Source organism: Erpetoichthys calabaricus, chromosome 17, assembly GCF_900747795.2.
Source record: "Erpetoichthys calabaricus chromosome 17, fErpCal1.3, whole genome shotgun sequence".
Classification (NCBI taxonomy): Eukaryota; Metazoa; Chordata; class Cladistia; order Polypteriformes; family Polypteridae; genus Erpetoichthys; species Erpetoichthys calabaricus.
This window is the reverse complement of record NC_041410.2, coordinates 86,627,135-86,643,205: the sequence shown is the minus strand read 5'-3', so window position 1 is coordinate 86,643,205 and position 16,071 is coordinate 86,627,135. Positions and strand designations below refer to the sequence as shown.

Sequence of the window (16,071 nt, the reverse complement as noted above, 5' to 3'; positions counted from 1 at the left end):
CCAGTACATTTTAACCATTAGCAATATTATTTTCAACTCAAAGACTTATGACAAATAACCCTTAACATTTTCATAAATACTTTTCAATTTTTTTTTTTTTACAACTTTCATTGTTTCTGTGTAATAAAAATACAAAGTTATTAATTTTAAATACAGTACACTCATCAGTACTAGAATGTTGTCTTTATGACAAATGCAACAACAGTTCACACAAGTCACATTGTATCATTTTTTAATCAAAGGTATCGACTGTGTAAAGTCACGAGTGTAACACACAATATTAATTAACATTTATACATTTGATGTTAATTTTGTTACATACATTATTTACTCTAGCCCCGGTTTCCTGAAAGTAAAACAGTTCAGCAAATTTCTTGGAAAATGATAAGATACATTAAAAATGACGATCATACACTGTACAAAAGTTACAGCATATTTAATGTATTATTTTATTTAATGATAACGAAAGGTCAAGGATAGCCAGCACAAATACTAAAAAAAATTCCTGGGTTTTACTGTAAAAAAGTTCTTGGGGTTTACTGTACCTTGAACACTGGAAGATGCAATGGATTGGGCATGGGTAAAAAAAGACTTGATTCTATCAGTCCAGTAAGGCATTAATAAAACATGCACCATCACAGATTTGATTTAGGCTTTATAAAAGCCTTTATGACAAAAACAAAAGGATATAATCCTAAGTAGAATCAAAACCAAGTTCCCAAATACATATAAACCTTGTTATTGCACTAAAAGTTCCAGCCAGTTTGATCGTTATTTTCAATGTTGCATAAAAATATATCAATTTAAATGCTGTTCTAGAAGCAATCTTTCAAGCTTAAAAAAATACATTTAAAAACAAAACCAAATCATTTGCATAGTTAACAGTTATAAAAAGCATTATTTCACCCTTTAATAAATTCGAAAACAATTACTATGTATAACTGTATAGCCACGACACCCAGTATGGCCAAGTAGCCTTACAATGAAGGCTGCAGATATTAACGTTTGGCAATGTTTGCTTTAAGGTTCATACAGTACAGGAAAATAATATTTAATCATGAAAACAACTGTATTGTTAAAAAAAAATTAAATTGTAAATGTAAAGAAGTTCCAGCGCTAAAGTCATACTTGTGTGAAAAAGCAGCTGTAAAGAAACTAATTAAAAAAAAAAAATTACAGTGTGAAAGGACAGGGTGATTTTAAGCAATCTTTAGTGGAATATGGCTGGGACATTGTATGGAAAGCTGAAACCATGTGTTAGAGATCTATAAATCTTCAAATAAATATTTTTCTAAATCAACAAAAACATAGTTAAATTTACAGAAAAATTAAAATGAAGTAGCCTAAGGTAATTTAAGATTGATGCTCCCTGTAACTGTTGAGGAACTTGGCAGGGGAACTTCAGTCAGTTCTCAGCTGGGGTCTCTTCAGGGATCTTTGCCACCTTAAAAAGAAGGAAAACAGAAACGTTTGCCTGAATGTATTGCGAGAAAAGGAGAGCTGACTATAGTTCTGTTTGTTGTAATGTATAGAGGTTGGACCACCAACACACAATTTGTGCTCTTTAAATGAAGGCATACATATTTTCTTGAGGACAGAAATGCAAGGAGACTAAAAATGCGACTGTAGATTTAGTTTATCATGAATTGAAACAAAACTTTGGGGTGTGTGTGTGTGTGTGTGTACAAGTAGCTATTCTTTAAAGCTTTAAAACTGAAGTGTAATTAATAGACTTTATAGAGTATTTATGCTCCATGTGTAGCTCAGACTCTGATCCTGAGGTCTTTTTGACTGATGATTTTCCAGTTAGCAATGCTCTGGTAATATATGAGGGCACTCAGCAGCTAATTTGGTATCATTTTCACCTTGGAAACTTTCTTTCCATGAAGATACAAATCTAATGAAATGACTAGAAATAAACTAGAAAGTATGAAAGATAATATGGAGGTATTGTGGTCTGTAGAATCTTTGACATGGAAGACAAAAAGCAGGATTAAACCATATAACTAAATGATGCACTCCTTTAGCAGCTAATTTGAATTCTAATTTTAAAATCTGGTAGGAAAGACCACTAAGACTAGTGGTGGCAAAACCTACTTTGTACAATTAATCACTTAATATGATCATCAATTTTTTCTGAGCTGTTCTAATAGTAAATATAAATCACAAACAACAAATGAAAAAAGGCACATATGTGCGTCTGTCAACCTGATGGACTGGATTCAGTTGCTAACTCACTGGATACATGTCCTAAAATGCTATATAAACTATAAGAGGCTATTTGAAAATTTGCACATATATACGGAGTTCTATTCACATACTGCATTTCTCTTTTATCTTATTGCATATGTTTCCTTGCAGTATTTTGTGAAATGCTTTGTATTATTCAATTTATCATATTAGACATACAGGTGCTGGTCATAAAATTAGAATATCTTGACAAAGTTGATTTATTTCAGTAATTCCATTCAAAAAGTGAAACTTGTATATTAGATTCATTCATTACACACAGACTGATGTATTTCAAATGTTTATTTCTTTTAATGTTGATGATTATAACTGACAACTAATGAAAGTCCCAAATTCAGTATCTCGGAAAATTAGAATATTGTGAAAAGGTTCAATATTGAAGACACCTGGTGCCACACTCTAATCAGCTAATTAACTCAAAACACCTGCAAAAGCCTTTAAATGGTCTCTCAGTCTCGTTCTGTAGGCTACACAATCATGGGGAAGACTGCTGATTTGACAGTTGTCCAGAAGACGACCATTGACACCTTGCACAAGGTGGGCAAGACACAAAAGGTCATTGCTAAAGAGGCTGGCTGTTCACAGAGCTCTGTGTTGTGAAAGATGAATGTTCTCTTCGTTCCCTTGTACTAATCCTTGTCTAAGAAGTTAAGCAGAAGTAAGCTTTAAAAACATGCTTTGCTGAACAAACAGAAAAATATTTGTCCAAAGGACTCAAGGTCTAAGCATTCCACACGAGAATGCCTTATCACGTTTTCCCTTAAGTTTACATCTGAACGCCATAACAAAGGGGCTAAGAAATCAAGTTGCACAAGGGGCGTTGAAGGGGCTCAAGGATTGTGTATAATAAAAGTGTCGACTGTTGCATTTCATAATGATATTAAATCACGCATTCTAGGGGTATAAAAACTTTGCCCCACCCAACAGACGGGGTTCAGAAGAGCCCTGATGCTGTCATGTAATATTGATTGCCTGCTTTTCTGAAACTCTGCTCACTGTGACGATGAAAAATAAAGCTGCTATATGACCACACCTGCTGTCGTCTGAAGTCTTTGTCCACAGTGTCCAAGCACATTAATAGAGAGGCGAAGGGAAGGACAAGATGTGGTAGAAAAAAGTGTACAAGCAATAGGGATAACCGCACCCTGGAGAGGATTGTGAAACAAAACCCATTCAAAAATGTGGGGGAGATTCACAAAGAGTGAACTGCAGCTGGAGTCAGTGCTTCAAGAACCACCACGCACAGACGTATGCAAGACATGGGTTTCAGCTGTCGCATTCCTTGTGTCAAGCCACTCTTGAACAAGAGACAGCGTCAGAAGCGTCTCGCCTGGGCTAAAGACAAAAAGGACTGGACTGCTGCTAAGTGGTCCAAAGTTATGTTCTCTGATGAAAGTAAATTTTGCATTTCCTTTGGAAATCAAGGTCCCAGAGTCTGGAGGAAGAGAGGAGAGGCACTGAATACACGTTGCTTGAGGTCCAGTGTAAAGTTTCCACAGTCAGTGATGGTTTGGGGTGCCATGTCATCTGCTGGTGTTGGTCCATTGTGTTTTCTGAGGTCCAAGGTCAATGCAGCTGTCTACCAGGAAGTTTTAGAGCATGGAGCATGTGTATGGAGATACACACACACTGCCAAAGCTACCAGTACCTGGTTTAAGGACCATGGTATCCCTGTTCTTGATTGGCCAGCAAACTCGCCTGACCTTAACCCCACAGAAAATCTATGGGGTATTCTGAAGAGTTAGATGCAATACGTCAGACCCAACAATTCAGAAGAGCTGAAGGCCACTATCAGAGCAACATGGGCTCTCATAACACCTGAGCAGTGCCACAGACTGATCGACTCCATGCCACGCCGCATTGCTGCAGTACTCCAGGCCAAAGGAGCCCCAACTAAATATTGAGTGCTGCACATTCTCATACTTTTCATGTTCATACCTTTCAGTTGGCCAACATTTCTAAAAATCCTTTTTTTGCATTGGTCTTAATTGATATTCTAATTTTCCGAGATACTGATTTTGGGACTTTCATTAGTTGTCAGTTATAATCATCAACATTAAAAGAAATAAACATTTGAAATACATCAGTCTGTGTGTAATGAATGAATGTAATATACAAGTTTCACTTTTTGAATGGAATTACTGAAATAAAATCAACTTTGTCATGATATTCTAATTTTATGACCAGCACCTGTATGTCTGGTGAAACTAAAATTTTACCTGCCTCTAATAAATGGGGTCTACACTCCTGAGATATAATTCTTTTACCAGCTATAGGATCTGCACTTGTTGAAGTAATACAGTGTAAATGAGGAATATATAATAATATATTAGAGGTATTAACCACCTGTTTGTAGCATCATCTATCCTATGTTTTCTATTCTAGTCCAGTACACATACAGACTGGCACAGCATATTTCAAGTGAGCAAGAGTGTAAAGGGTACACTTGGGTGGGACTGAGCAAAGGGGAGCAAAAGGAGCAGACACCAGAGACAGATGAGGTTTAGGAAGAGCAACACAAGGTGTAGATACTCGCTTACAGATTTAGGGCCAAGATACTTATGAGTGGCATTCTAGGCGTTTCCCTCCACCACCCTCCCTAGTGAAACATCTTGTAAATAGATTTGGGTCAATGAAAGATAACAATGGCCTATGCTGCAATCAGACTTTTAAACACTAATGCTTGCTTGCTTGTAATGGAACTGTGGTGTGGTAATATTGTGAAATTAAAGATGCATTTACTATTGGCTTATTACTATTTTGCAGTTACTATACTCCACTCCTCCTTACAAAAAACAGCAAAGAGATTTGGGAGTGTGTCCACAACTGGATGAAGCAAACTGCATGTTGAATCTGAAGCAGATATTAAAAGGTGTTCAGATGGTCCAGTCTGTTCAGTGATCAGACCCTTGAAAAATGTGCAAAATAACTCATTTAAGTTAAAGCTATTGTACCACAAAGTGGAATTGTGTTCAATTGTATTATTCAGAAACTATATTTATCGAGGGACTCAAATCCCAGAAACATCTGATTTGGCAATGCACTAAGCTTGGTCTTTGTGCAACATTACTTTAGGTCACAATCCTGTTCTATCTGCAGTACTTCATTTATCAGATTCAAGTAGCCCAAGGCTTTTTTCCACTGTTGAGCCAAGCTTATATGTTGTTTCAATCACTTGTATGACCTTTCTTGATTGTTATAGGTCCTACAGAAGAAGCCAAAAGTTGAAAATAAATGGAATGAGCAGACACGAGTCTTAGCGAAGTAATCCATCCTTGAATGGTCAAATATCAGAACAAGCAAACACTGCCCAATGGTAACTATATTTGAAGCTGAAGTTTTCAATATGTTTAATAAATCAGCTGCTATTCTCTTTGAGTAATCATTTTTTAACCCTTGTCCGCATAAAGCTTGACTGTAATCTCTACCTATTAATCCTAATTTCATTTCCAAAAGGAGTTTTATAAAAGCTTCTAAATATCAAAACTGAAGGAAGATGTTTTATTTTTTTGGATCCGGCCTTTGGTCTGACTTGTGTTTTAGGAAATGTCTTTGATGAAAATATAGCTAACTACAAATAAAAATAGCAAGAACTGCAGGGTTGATCAAATATCAGTGGAACACTGTGGCACAGTGCGTCATATGACCGTGGCAGAACAGCGAGGTGCAAGGTTTTTCTTTATAAAATAGTGCTGCCCAGATTCATGTGTATGTGTGTGCAGAAATGGTGGGTACCCACAGAGTCCTTAGTGGGGGAATGGGCGGATTAATCATTCACGTGTGCAAGAAAGACTGGCACAGGCATCCCTTATTAGCAGCTCTGTGGATTGTTTAGGGAAGCACCTACACTCGCAAAGATAGAAAAGGTCAGAGTAATCCAGTAAGGAGGATGGAAAAGTGCAAAAGAAACTGAGGGAAAAGAAAGAAAAGAATCAGAAAGTTATTCCAATGGATGAAAGAATCAGAGAGATCAGTCAAAAGATTCCCTGCAGTGGAGCAAGTGAGGAGTGTTGTTCCAGTGGAATACAGATCAGACTGTGCTGTCAGGGAGAGAGAGCTGGGCTCGGGGGTACCCAGCAGTTACCTACAGAAGTGGTTGGGAGAGAAAGCCAAAAGGGGAAAGAGTTAAAAGATGTCTTGTGCCTGCTGAATGAGCCTTTGGAAGGAAGCAGGGGAGACAGACAGACAGAGAGAGAGAAAGAAAGATACAAACTGGAGAATAAGACTGGCAGCATGGCTGATTCTGAATCTACTTTTAACTCTTGGTTTTATCTAATTTATTGGATTTCCTTTGTCGTGATGATTTTTTTCTTCTACATGACACTGTTTTATGGATCAATGAAGACATTTTAATTGACACTTCTTCTGTTGGTTTTCATTGTTAAATACACTTTCACACTTTTCGCGTAAGCTTGTTATGGTCTCCTCACTTGCCATGGTCCACCCTCTATTCATGAACTACCAGATGCTCTGAAAAATGGATGGTGGCCATAGCTGTGAGCACCAGGGTATCACAAACACCTCTATGCAGGACCTGAACTACTTAAAAGTGCCCACATCCTTATGATCCTGCTGTTACTCTGAACAAAACATATTTTAGTAATTTATAAGCAACAGAATTCAGGAAAGCATGATAAAAACAGTCTTAAAAGAAATAATTTGTGACTTCATCAATAAGCCTGTTTAATAAGTAAGAGCAGCTTAAACAAATGCTGTTAAGGGAATAACTAGATCAAAAACAATGAACACAATTTCCATACATTTTACATACTGTACTTAAAGAGCACTTTATTTACATTGCTCTTAATATCTAATAATTTGTATTCATGTTTTAATATATATGGAAAAGGAATTTAATTTTAGTGCACAGTAAAGTTAACCTTCATCTTGCATCAAGCTGGTCTAGTGCTGTTGGTTAAATAGCTTACAATTTCCTCTACATCAGAAATAACATTCGACTGGCTAGTAGAAAACCCAGATACATAGCCGATTCAATACACAGCATTTATTAGACGACTGTACTGCATTTTTAAAGAAATGACTCCATCTAGTGGGTAAGCACTGAATGAAAGCAAAGGAAAGAAAGAAGGAAGCAAGCAAGCAAGCAACTAAATATGTGGCACTTAAAACAGAAGACAATGACAATTAAAAAAAAAATCATGAAATACACTTTCAAATGCATTGCACACTGAAGTAAATCAACCAGAATCCTTCTCTAAATATATGTTATAATCTTTTGTAAAATACTTCAATATGATTTTCTACTCTTGTGAAAAATACTGCCATGCAAATTTATCCTTCACCAACCCTGAACAGACAAATCATCATGAACATCATTTAATCTGTAACATTACTTTTATAGAGCCGCACTAAAGTTTTATGCTGGAAATTTTAGGTAGTAGAAGGTTCGTATATTCCCCATTATGCAGTGATATATGTTGAGAAGGACAAGGTAAGTAGCCATCTATGGTCAAATATCTCGAAGATGTACACACATTTTAATAAATCTTCACATTTTTCACAGATCAAGGAACATTTACCTTGTCTGCAAATGGTGTACCATGCACAAATGATTAATTTTATTAGGGCCAAAGTTTCAATTCATTACTCTACAGACAAGGGACACTACTAGCGCTACAGCAAACTTTTAAAAGTTTTAAAATGTGTACACATCGTGAGATGCTTTGTAAAACTGTTAGTATGACAAACACCATCTAATCAATGTTTTGATTACTGACTGTGAAATGCCTCATGATAGCACCTGTTAAAGTGGAGCGGATAGCAGACACACCACCACACAATGCTAAAAAAAAAATAAAACAGTGAACTGGAAACAGTGATAAACAGCAAACCCCAAATGCAAAGCCTTCATCAAAAATACCTACAAATGTATGGTTTGATTTTAAAACTTAGAAACATAAAATTAAATCAAACCTTGTAATAAAGGTTCCCTTGTGGAGTCCAAAACCTGAGTAAAATAAATTTTAGTAAATTAAGAGAAATTAGTTACTTTGGAAAAAATAACTTGTATATTGAAGAGTCATTTCTGGTAAGTTCTTATAACAAACAGGTCTATCAGGAAATTACAATCTAAAGCTAAACTAAAGTAAACAAAATGTTCTTGATAAAATCAGAAACACTTATTGTAAGCATTATTCATTAGATAAGATTATTTTAAAAAAAGAAAAGGAAAAACTCTTAAGGTATATCAACCATTTGCTTTCTTGAGGCTAAACCGATAGTTTTTATTTAACTATAATTCTCTAATTTTAACATTATTTACAAAGAAATAACAACAGAAAGAAATAAACAGATACTATTTGTCTCTACACTGACTAAGCAAAACAGTTCCGGCTCTCTATACAAACTATTACAAAAGCCAAACATGTGAGTGAGAGCCTACAGTCTAGAATAGTAGGATTTATTTTATTTAGATATATATATTATATAGTACATTACTTGTATCTAAGATCATCAAAGTTTGACCATGTTTATTATATCTATGGTTCTCAAACATTTATCCTGGAGACAGCATCTCTAACTCTGGATTTGCTGGGTAGGTGGTGACCGTTTTAATTGGAGGCCCAATTATTTCCTTTTACCTTTAAACTCTTTATTTATATTTTCCAATTGTTGTCTCGATCATGTTCCAACTCAGAAATGCATCGTAAGAGAATGATGTACTTTTCTGAGAATGAACGGTTTTAAATTTTGTACTCAAGTGTAACAGTTTTCACATAATGAATATCTGATAGATTTCAAACAGAAATGCAAGAGGCAAACCAGGGATGAGCGAGGAGACGCAACTAACAATTTTGTCTCTCTGGAGGATACAATGATTTTCACCTCTGTCAGTTTAATTTCAGTTGCAAGCTTTACATACAATCACAATATAAATATAATATACAGTAGAAATCATCCGACAGAAATTTAACAGATGTACACACAAATGCACTAATAAATCATAAATCCCAGACTAACGCACTCGTCTCAGACGAGTTGAAATCTAAGTAACCAACACAGACCTCAGTGTTAAAATTTGCAGTGTGCTAAGCAACACATTGATCTGTTATGTGCCATTTGGCATAGGTTTCGCAAAAGCAGTGTGAATGTGATGTGCCATCTTTTGGAATGACTAATCCTTTTTTTTTTTTTTTTAAATATATAAACTAAAAACATGTGTTGTGTAATCTGTTAGAATAATAAGAGATATAGCAACTGGACAGACAAACTGACACTGATCTTTTTATTAAGGTGGATAATAGTCTGTTTACTCTATGTTAGTAAATCTTTCTTGTAATAAATTAAAATGGTTTTATGTAAAGAGAAGATATTTTTCTTTTTATTTAGGCTTTAATCTGTATGGTCACACTCAGCAGCACTTTCCCATAATTAAACTGCATACTATATACAGTTTCAAAACATCCTTCATACCACAGGGTAGAAAAATAATTTAAGTGGGCAATTTTATTGTTTCTCGTTGTTGACCAATGCCATTCTCACTTGTTCAGTACTCTTGTTGGCTTACTATACATCTTCTCCACATACTCGTGCAGTAAAGTTACTCACTGCAATAAATTTGAATCGTATGCTTCATGGTACTAGTTCTAATGCAGATGTCAGGCAGTAGGCAGTATAACACAGCCTGATGTATCAGAGATTTAAAAATCATTTTGCTGATAAAATGTCTATCCTTGTGCAGTCATCCATCCATCCATTTTCCAACCCGCTGAATCCGAACACAGGGTCACGGGGGTCTGCTGGAGCCAATCCCAGCCAACACAGGGCACAAGGCAGGAACCGATCCCGGGCAGGGTGCCAACCCACCGCAGGACACACACAAACACACCCACATACCAAGCACACACTAGGGCCAATTGAGAATCGCCAATCCACCTAACCTGCATGTCTTTGGACTGTGGGAGGAAACAGGAGCGCCCGGAGGAAACCCACACAGACACGGGGAGAACATGCAAACTCCACGCAGGGAGGACCTGGGAAGAGAACCCAGGTCTCCCAACTGCGAGGCAGCAGCGCTACCCACTGCGCCACCGTGCCGCCCCTTGTGCAGTCAACTTAACTAAAAAATGTGGAACACACTTCTAGAACAATTGATAGGAATTTCTATCCTGGTTTGCCAATACAAGTATGAGGTTTTACCTAACATCAGCTAGCATGTTAGCTACCTATATTAACTCATTTATACGATATCATCAGAAAGAATAACTATCACTCACCATATGCAGACAAGATGTGTGGATGATTAGTAGGAGCCACATGTTATTTAGGTTTTCTTTTCACTGACCTTCACAAAATTACCAGCAGCACTAGCACTACTGTGAGGGAAAGCTTGGGAGGATTTTCAGCATACTTGAGGTATTTTATCCAAACACATTTCTATTTTGAGCCAATCCATGTTACATTTACCAATTGCTGGTAGATTAGCTATGGGTGTTGCTCTGGTACTTGTATTATTGTTCTTCATGTCTACACAGGTTTGATAGCACCCAGTCATACAACAAAGCAGTCCATCTTACAAATAACAGCATTTAAATAGTCAGTCTGCAAAGGTGGGAAACTGTAATAATCCTTATCAACTGGTGAAATAAGGCTGTCAAAGTGTCACTTCAGAACTATGCTGTTAGTTATACCTATGAAATTATTACCAGATATTATTTCTTCGATTATCATTAAGGTCCATCAAAATGGAAGTGAAAGTAGGTATTTGCAGTTTTTCACGTCAAGTAAAATTAGTCTTTTTAAGTTTTGTGATAAGACAAAAGACTTCAACACAACATGTTCATGTGTTGACATGGTGACAAGTAAAAAGCAAGTCCATGTGCAAAAAGAAAGAAGTGTGCCTCTATTTATTGAGGGCGGTTACGGGCAGAGGAAGAAAGGTTAACTCTCTCAAGGTCAACATTTCTTGCTGCAGAGAATCAAAATACAAAAACATGCTAAATACACAAATAATCAGTCGTTTGATTGCTCAACTACAGACTCTAAAATAATAAGCAATTGCCACAAATGCAGTAACCTTGTCAGAATCTGAATTTAACTTTGAAAGCAGCATCATTTAAGCTCACTTTACTTCAATTTCCATTCACTTCACTTCTCGAGTCTCATCAACGCAATAAACCAAGCTGATTAGAACAGGCCACCCTATCCTTAACAAAATTCTCCAGATCCTCCCTAGGAATTCCCAAATGTTACAGGCCAGCATAAAGGTCTGCTCCATTCAGCATGTCCTAAGTTTATCCCTGGGTGTTTGCCTGGTATGCCACAGTGGCATTCCAAATACATGCCCCAACTACCTTAACTAGCTCTCTCTATCATACAGATATTGCCAAGCTCCTCACGCTATATAAAGAGTAAGGCAACAACTACATGCAAGAATTTTATTCTGATGACTCCTAATGTCATTTTTTAGATACTACTACACAAGTATGACCATAGGAAAGAATGGAGATGCAGGCAGACCTTGAATGCTTTGCCTGCGGAGCTGACAGCCATTAAAACAACACAGTCCAGAACCACACTACAAAGCTGCTACAATGATATATTGGTCAACTTCACCATCATATCCTCCTCACTTGTGAATATGATACTGAAGTAATACTGGTCACTTCTTCCTTACCAATTAGGAAATGTTTAAAAAAATAAAAAAATAAATAGCTGGACTTCTGAACATTTTTATTCTGTTTTATAACCTTATAAACATAAAATTCAGTTCCTTTCTCATTTCCTTAAATATTTTAAATAATAAAAGTGCATAAATATGCCAAAAGGAGTGTTAAAAATGCCTTAAAGTTATGTTGCAAGTTAGATTATTAGTAAAGCCGAATGTTATCTTATCAACAGAAGACACAATCTTCAGCCAAACAGCCAGCATGCAGCTTTGTGCTTTAAGCTGTGTATTAATTCAATATTATTGTCAGTTTTAGTGGATACCAGATGAGAGAAAACAAACTGCAAAAACTGCAGTTACCTAATAATGTTAACTCCAGTGCTGCTGTTAATTATTATTATATTATTTGGTATCCATCCATCTTCTTATCCTACTCAGCCTTTTCAATTAGATAGGGGCACAAGAGCAGAACCAGATGTAAGGTAGCATCCAACCTTAGAGTGCCACTATGCATAATTAAAATAATAAATGGCTAATTATGTCATTTGAAGAGACAAAAAATGGGGATGATGATGTTATCTGCAGTTTATTATATTCAGGCTGAGTATCTTCCTAATCCAAACTGCCTGGGACTAGAAGTACGTTGGATATTTTCATATTCTGGAATATTTGAATATATATATTGAGATATCTCGGGGACACCCTCGATCAAAAAGGTAAAATGTACCCAAACCAGAAAAAATGACGACTCAAGTGTATAATTCATATAACCAAGTCGTTATTATAATGTGCACTGATGTGACAAACATCCATCCATCCATTATCCAACCCGCTATATCCTAACACAGGGTCATGGGGGTCTGCTGGAGCCAATCCCAGCCAACACAGGGCGCAAGGCAGGAACAGATACCGAGCAGGGCGTCAGACACACACACCAAGCACAAACTAGGGACAATTTAGGATCGCCAATGCACCTAACTTGCATGTCTTTGGACTGTGGGAGGATACCGGAGCACCTGGAAGAAACCCACGCAGACACGGGGAGAACATGCAAACTCTTAAACTTATATATTATATTGGCCACCTGTTGTAACTTTGCAGGGAACAAACAGGCTGACAGGGCAGGGACATCTCAGCCAACCTTCACTCCATCATTCCCACTGTGCTGGAAATCATTGACCAGCAGACAAGCTGTTACATTCAGTTTTAATATGATGTGTGCGTAAATACATAAAACGTAACATGGTTTTCCTAACGTTATCGTAGAAATATACTGAGCTCATACTGCAAAAAGGGCACCTAATGAGAATGAAGAAGTTTTTATTTTTTTTCCTTTAACAGACTGGTAATCTGTAATTTTAACTGTGGTACACAGCACTTTTGAACTGCCAAAAAGGTGTTATAGTGTCTCCTCTACATGGGACAGAGCTTGTAAACCGAGTTTTATTAGTGGTACTCAATGCTTCACATTGTCAACTCAACTGCTGATTGCTCATCGTTTCCTTGCAGTACTTGATGTTTTGAAGGAGACACTCCTACACACCCCCAGATTATCGATTTTGTGGCACTGTAAGCTTCACAGAGGACCCTGCACCGCCATCCTTCTCTGAAAGAATACATTTGAATCTTCATATATGTTACTCATATCCACTTGTTGGCATACACATATTTTCACCCTCAAATCTAACCACAGTTTCATAAAAGAGATTCCAGATGTGGAATGTTCTACTTGTGGTATCATGTCGGTGCCCCAAACGTTTCAGATTCTGGAATTTTGGATTAGGGATACTCAACCTCAAATAATAAAGGGGGTGTAGCTGTTAAGAAGCAAAAAATCTTTTTAACACTGGAGAACATACAAACAGGATTGATTAAAAATATCCATTAAAAAAAAGCCATTTGTCAGATTAAACTAAACGCTTATTCAATCAAATTGCATGTGGAGAACTTCTGTGGTTCACGGTAAAGCTACACCAATTCTACAGAATTTGCCTCAATAGAATTCTGCTACCCATCTAAATATGTATGTTCAGCAGTTTAAATGTGTTTTTACCAGTTGCTTATACTGATCTCAAATATTAACTGAGTCATGGGTACCTAAAGTACATATCTAAAAACAAAAAAAAGTATCATCATTTAAATTTTCAGGAGAAGTGAAAAATAACAGACATGACAGCTTTGAATCACATTTTTAAACATAACTGTAAGCATGGTTTTAAACAAACTAGAAAGTAAAAACTTGTACAACACCTATATAAAATGATTTTTTTTTGCTGCACAACAGTGTGATTTATCATAGAAAGCTAAAACACTTTTAGTAAGACAGAGGCTTAAAAAGTCACCATAAACCATGTCATCTATTACAGTATTTGCCTAAATTTACTCACAATATGGAAAGTGGGAGAATGTACTCTCACTAGAATATTCTACTAGTATAATTAAAATATTCATATGCATAATATTTTATCTTACCTCATAATTGCTTCCTACCCAAAACTGCCTCATTTGCTTACATCTCCAGGCAACAATAGAACTGGTGATCAGAGTACATGGCACCAGATACAGAAGTGCTGGCTGTCCCATCTTTGTCAGGAGTAGAACCAGCAGTGTCAGCCCCATTCCAAAGGCATAGGCTATGAAATAAATAAATTCAATTCATTGTCAGTACACTTTACAGTACATGATATGCATGTCACTATTGTAGAAATATGCAGCAATAATACAGCAACACAGTAGAGTGACACAAATATCTTAAAAGAACAATGATAAACAGTGAACCCCTGCAAAGTCACAGTTCAGAGTTCGCGGCCACAGTCATTCACGGATTTTTCCTTAGAACCAATCTAATAATTATTAGCGGAAACCGCAAATATCCTCCGCAATTATTGCTTTTTTCATGGCAATACTGTACTATAGAGAGAACAGGAAGCAACTGTAGAGGAAAACGCGGCTTGGGATGGTGAAAGTAGCCAATAGAATTTGAAACTGCAACTCCCAGCAGTCCTTGCAGTGGCTCTGATTGGTTTTTGCTGAGGGTGCTGGGGCTGTTAGGGTCAAAGAATGTCAGCGTGGCTTTTAAAAAGGGGGCCGGTGACCAAAAGCAAAAAAAAAGTTTTAGTAATTTGTGTTTCAAGTTCCTGTCTGTCTGCCTTCTGTTGGGTTACCTGTACTTATTTGTTTTGTCCTGGATCGTTTCGTGGTTGGCGTCTGGATTGTCTGCCTGTGTACATGAGGACTGTAAGTGGATTCATGGCCATCCTGCAAAGAAAGGAGCGCTCCTGAACCCGTCCACCCATATTCATCATTTCAGGAACTAGTGGTAGGACTATCTTTACATTCTCATTCAATGTGCTGATCTCTGGACTATCTATTTTCATCATTACATTTAATCTGTTGCCGTTTTTCATGATTTACTGTGTGGGTTTTGTTGGTGCTTTGTTGTATTTAATGTGTAATTGCCGTAAAGGGAACAGGGGTGGTATTGCTGTTCTCATTTATTTAATTTGTTTTCATTACATTCTTTATTTGCCGTTTGATTACTGGTTTGCTTTGTTTTTGTCTCTGTCAGTGTGTGCGGGTCGGGCCAAGGCTGGGTACATCCCTGGAATCTCCACCATAAAAATAAATAAATCACCGTCCTCGATGGTGTGAATCTTAGCACCCCCGGACCGCTACAGCGTTATTCATTTTTCCTTGCTGCCGATTGACTATGATGCCTCTCCAGCTGAGTGTTCTTGTGTTTTCCGTTTTGTTCCTCTTAACCCTTAAACCGCCACATGCAGCTATAACCGTTTCCCTGTGCCATCTGCCAGCACACAGGAGCTGATCAGTCAGTGCCGTACATTTGTTGAGCAGCCAGCTCATGACCACTGCCAGCCCCTTGTCAGCAGGGGGGCTGAACGCACCCCTAAAAGACACGGACGCTCCTCAAAAAACCCCTTAAAAAACGCTGATAGACTACTTTCACATTGCTCCCTTACCTGCTGGGCTTACTTGTGGCCTGCTCTGTCACGGGATATGCTTCTCACGTGATGCTACGCATACTTAAAAGCCTGAACAGCACCTGTTCTGTTTGGCCAATTGCTTTGTTTCTCTCTCCTCCCCCAGACATCCTCTTCTCCTGTTGGGGGTTCCGCTCCCATTGTGCTCCCCTATGATGTTTGTCTATTCTTTAATCGAGAACTAACTGCATA

The 16,071-nt window shown here is 37.2% G+C and overlaps 1 protein-coding gene across 3 annotated transcripts in view; it reads right to left on the bottom strand.

The window, feature by feature from the left end:
- Positions 1-215: 215 nt before the first annotated feature.
- The window catches only part of zgc:123258 (uncharacterized protein LOC641502 homolog), a 50,353-nt gene continuing 34,497 nt past the window's right edge, over positions 216-16,071 (bottom strand). For 2 of the 3 annotated variants that reach the window (XM_028823651.2, XM_028823654.2), the window contains 3 exons: positions 14,351-14,511; positions 8,185-8,218; positions 216-1,444 (listed from right to left, as the gene is read on the bottom strand). In XM_028823651.2, the coding sequence (XP_028679484.1) occupies positions 1,428-1,444; positions 8,185-8,218; positions 14,351-14,511 (212 nt within the window). In that variant the 3' untranslated portion in view covers positions 216-1,427. The remainder of the gene's footprint in view (positions 1,445-8,184; positions 8,219-14,350; positions 14,512-16,071) is intronic. The other variant, XM_028823653.2, reaches the window with a different exon arrangement.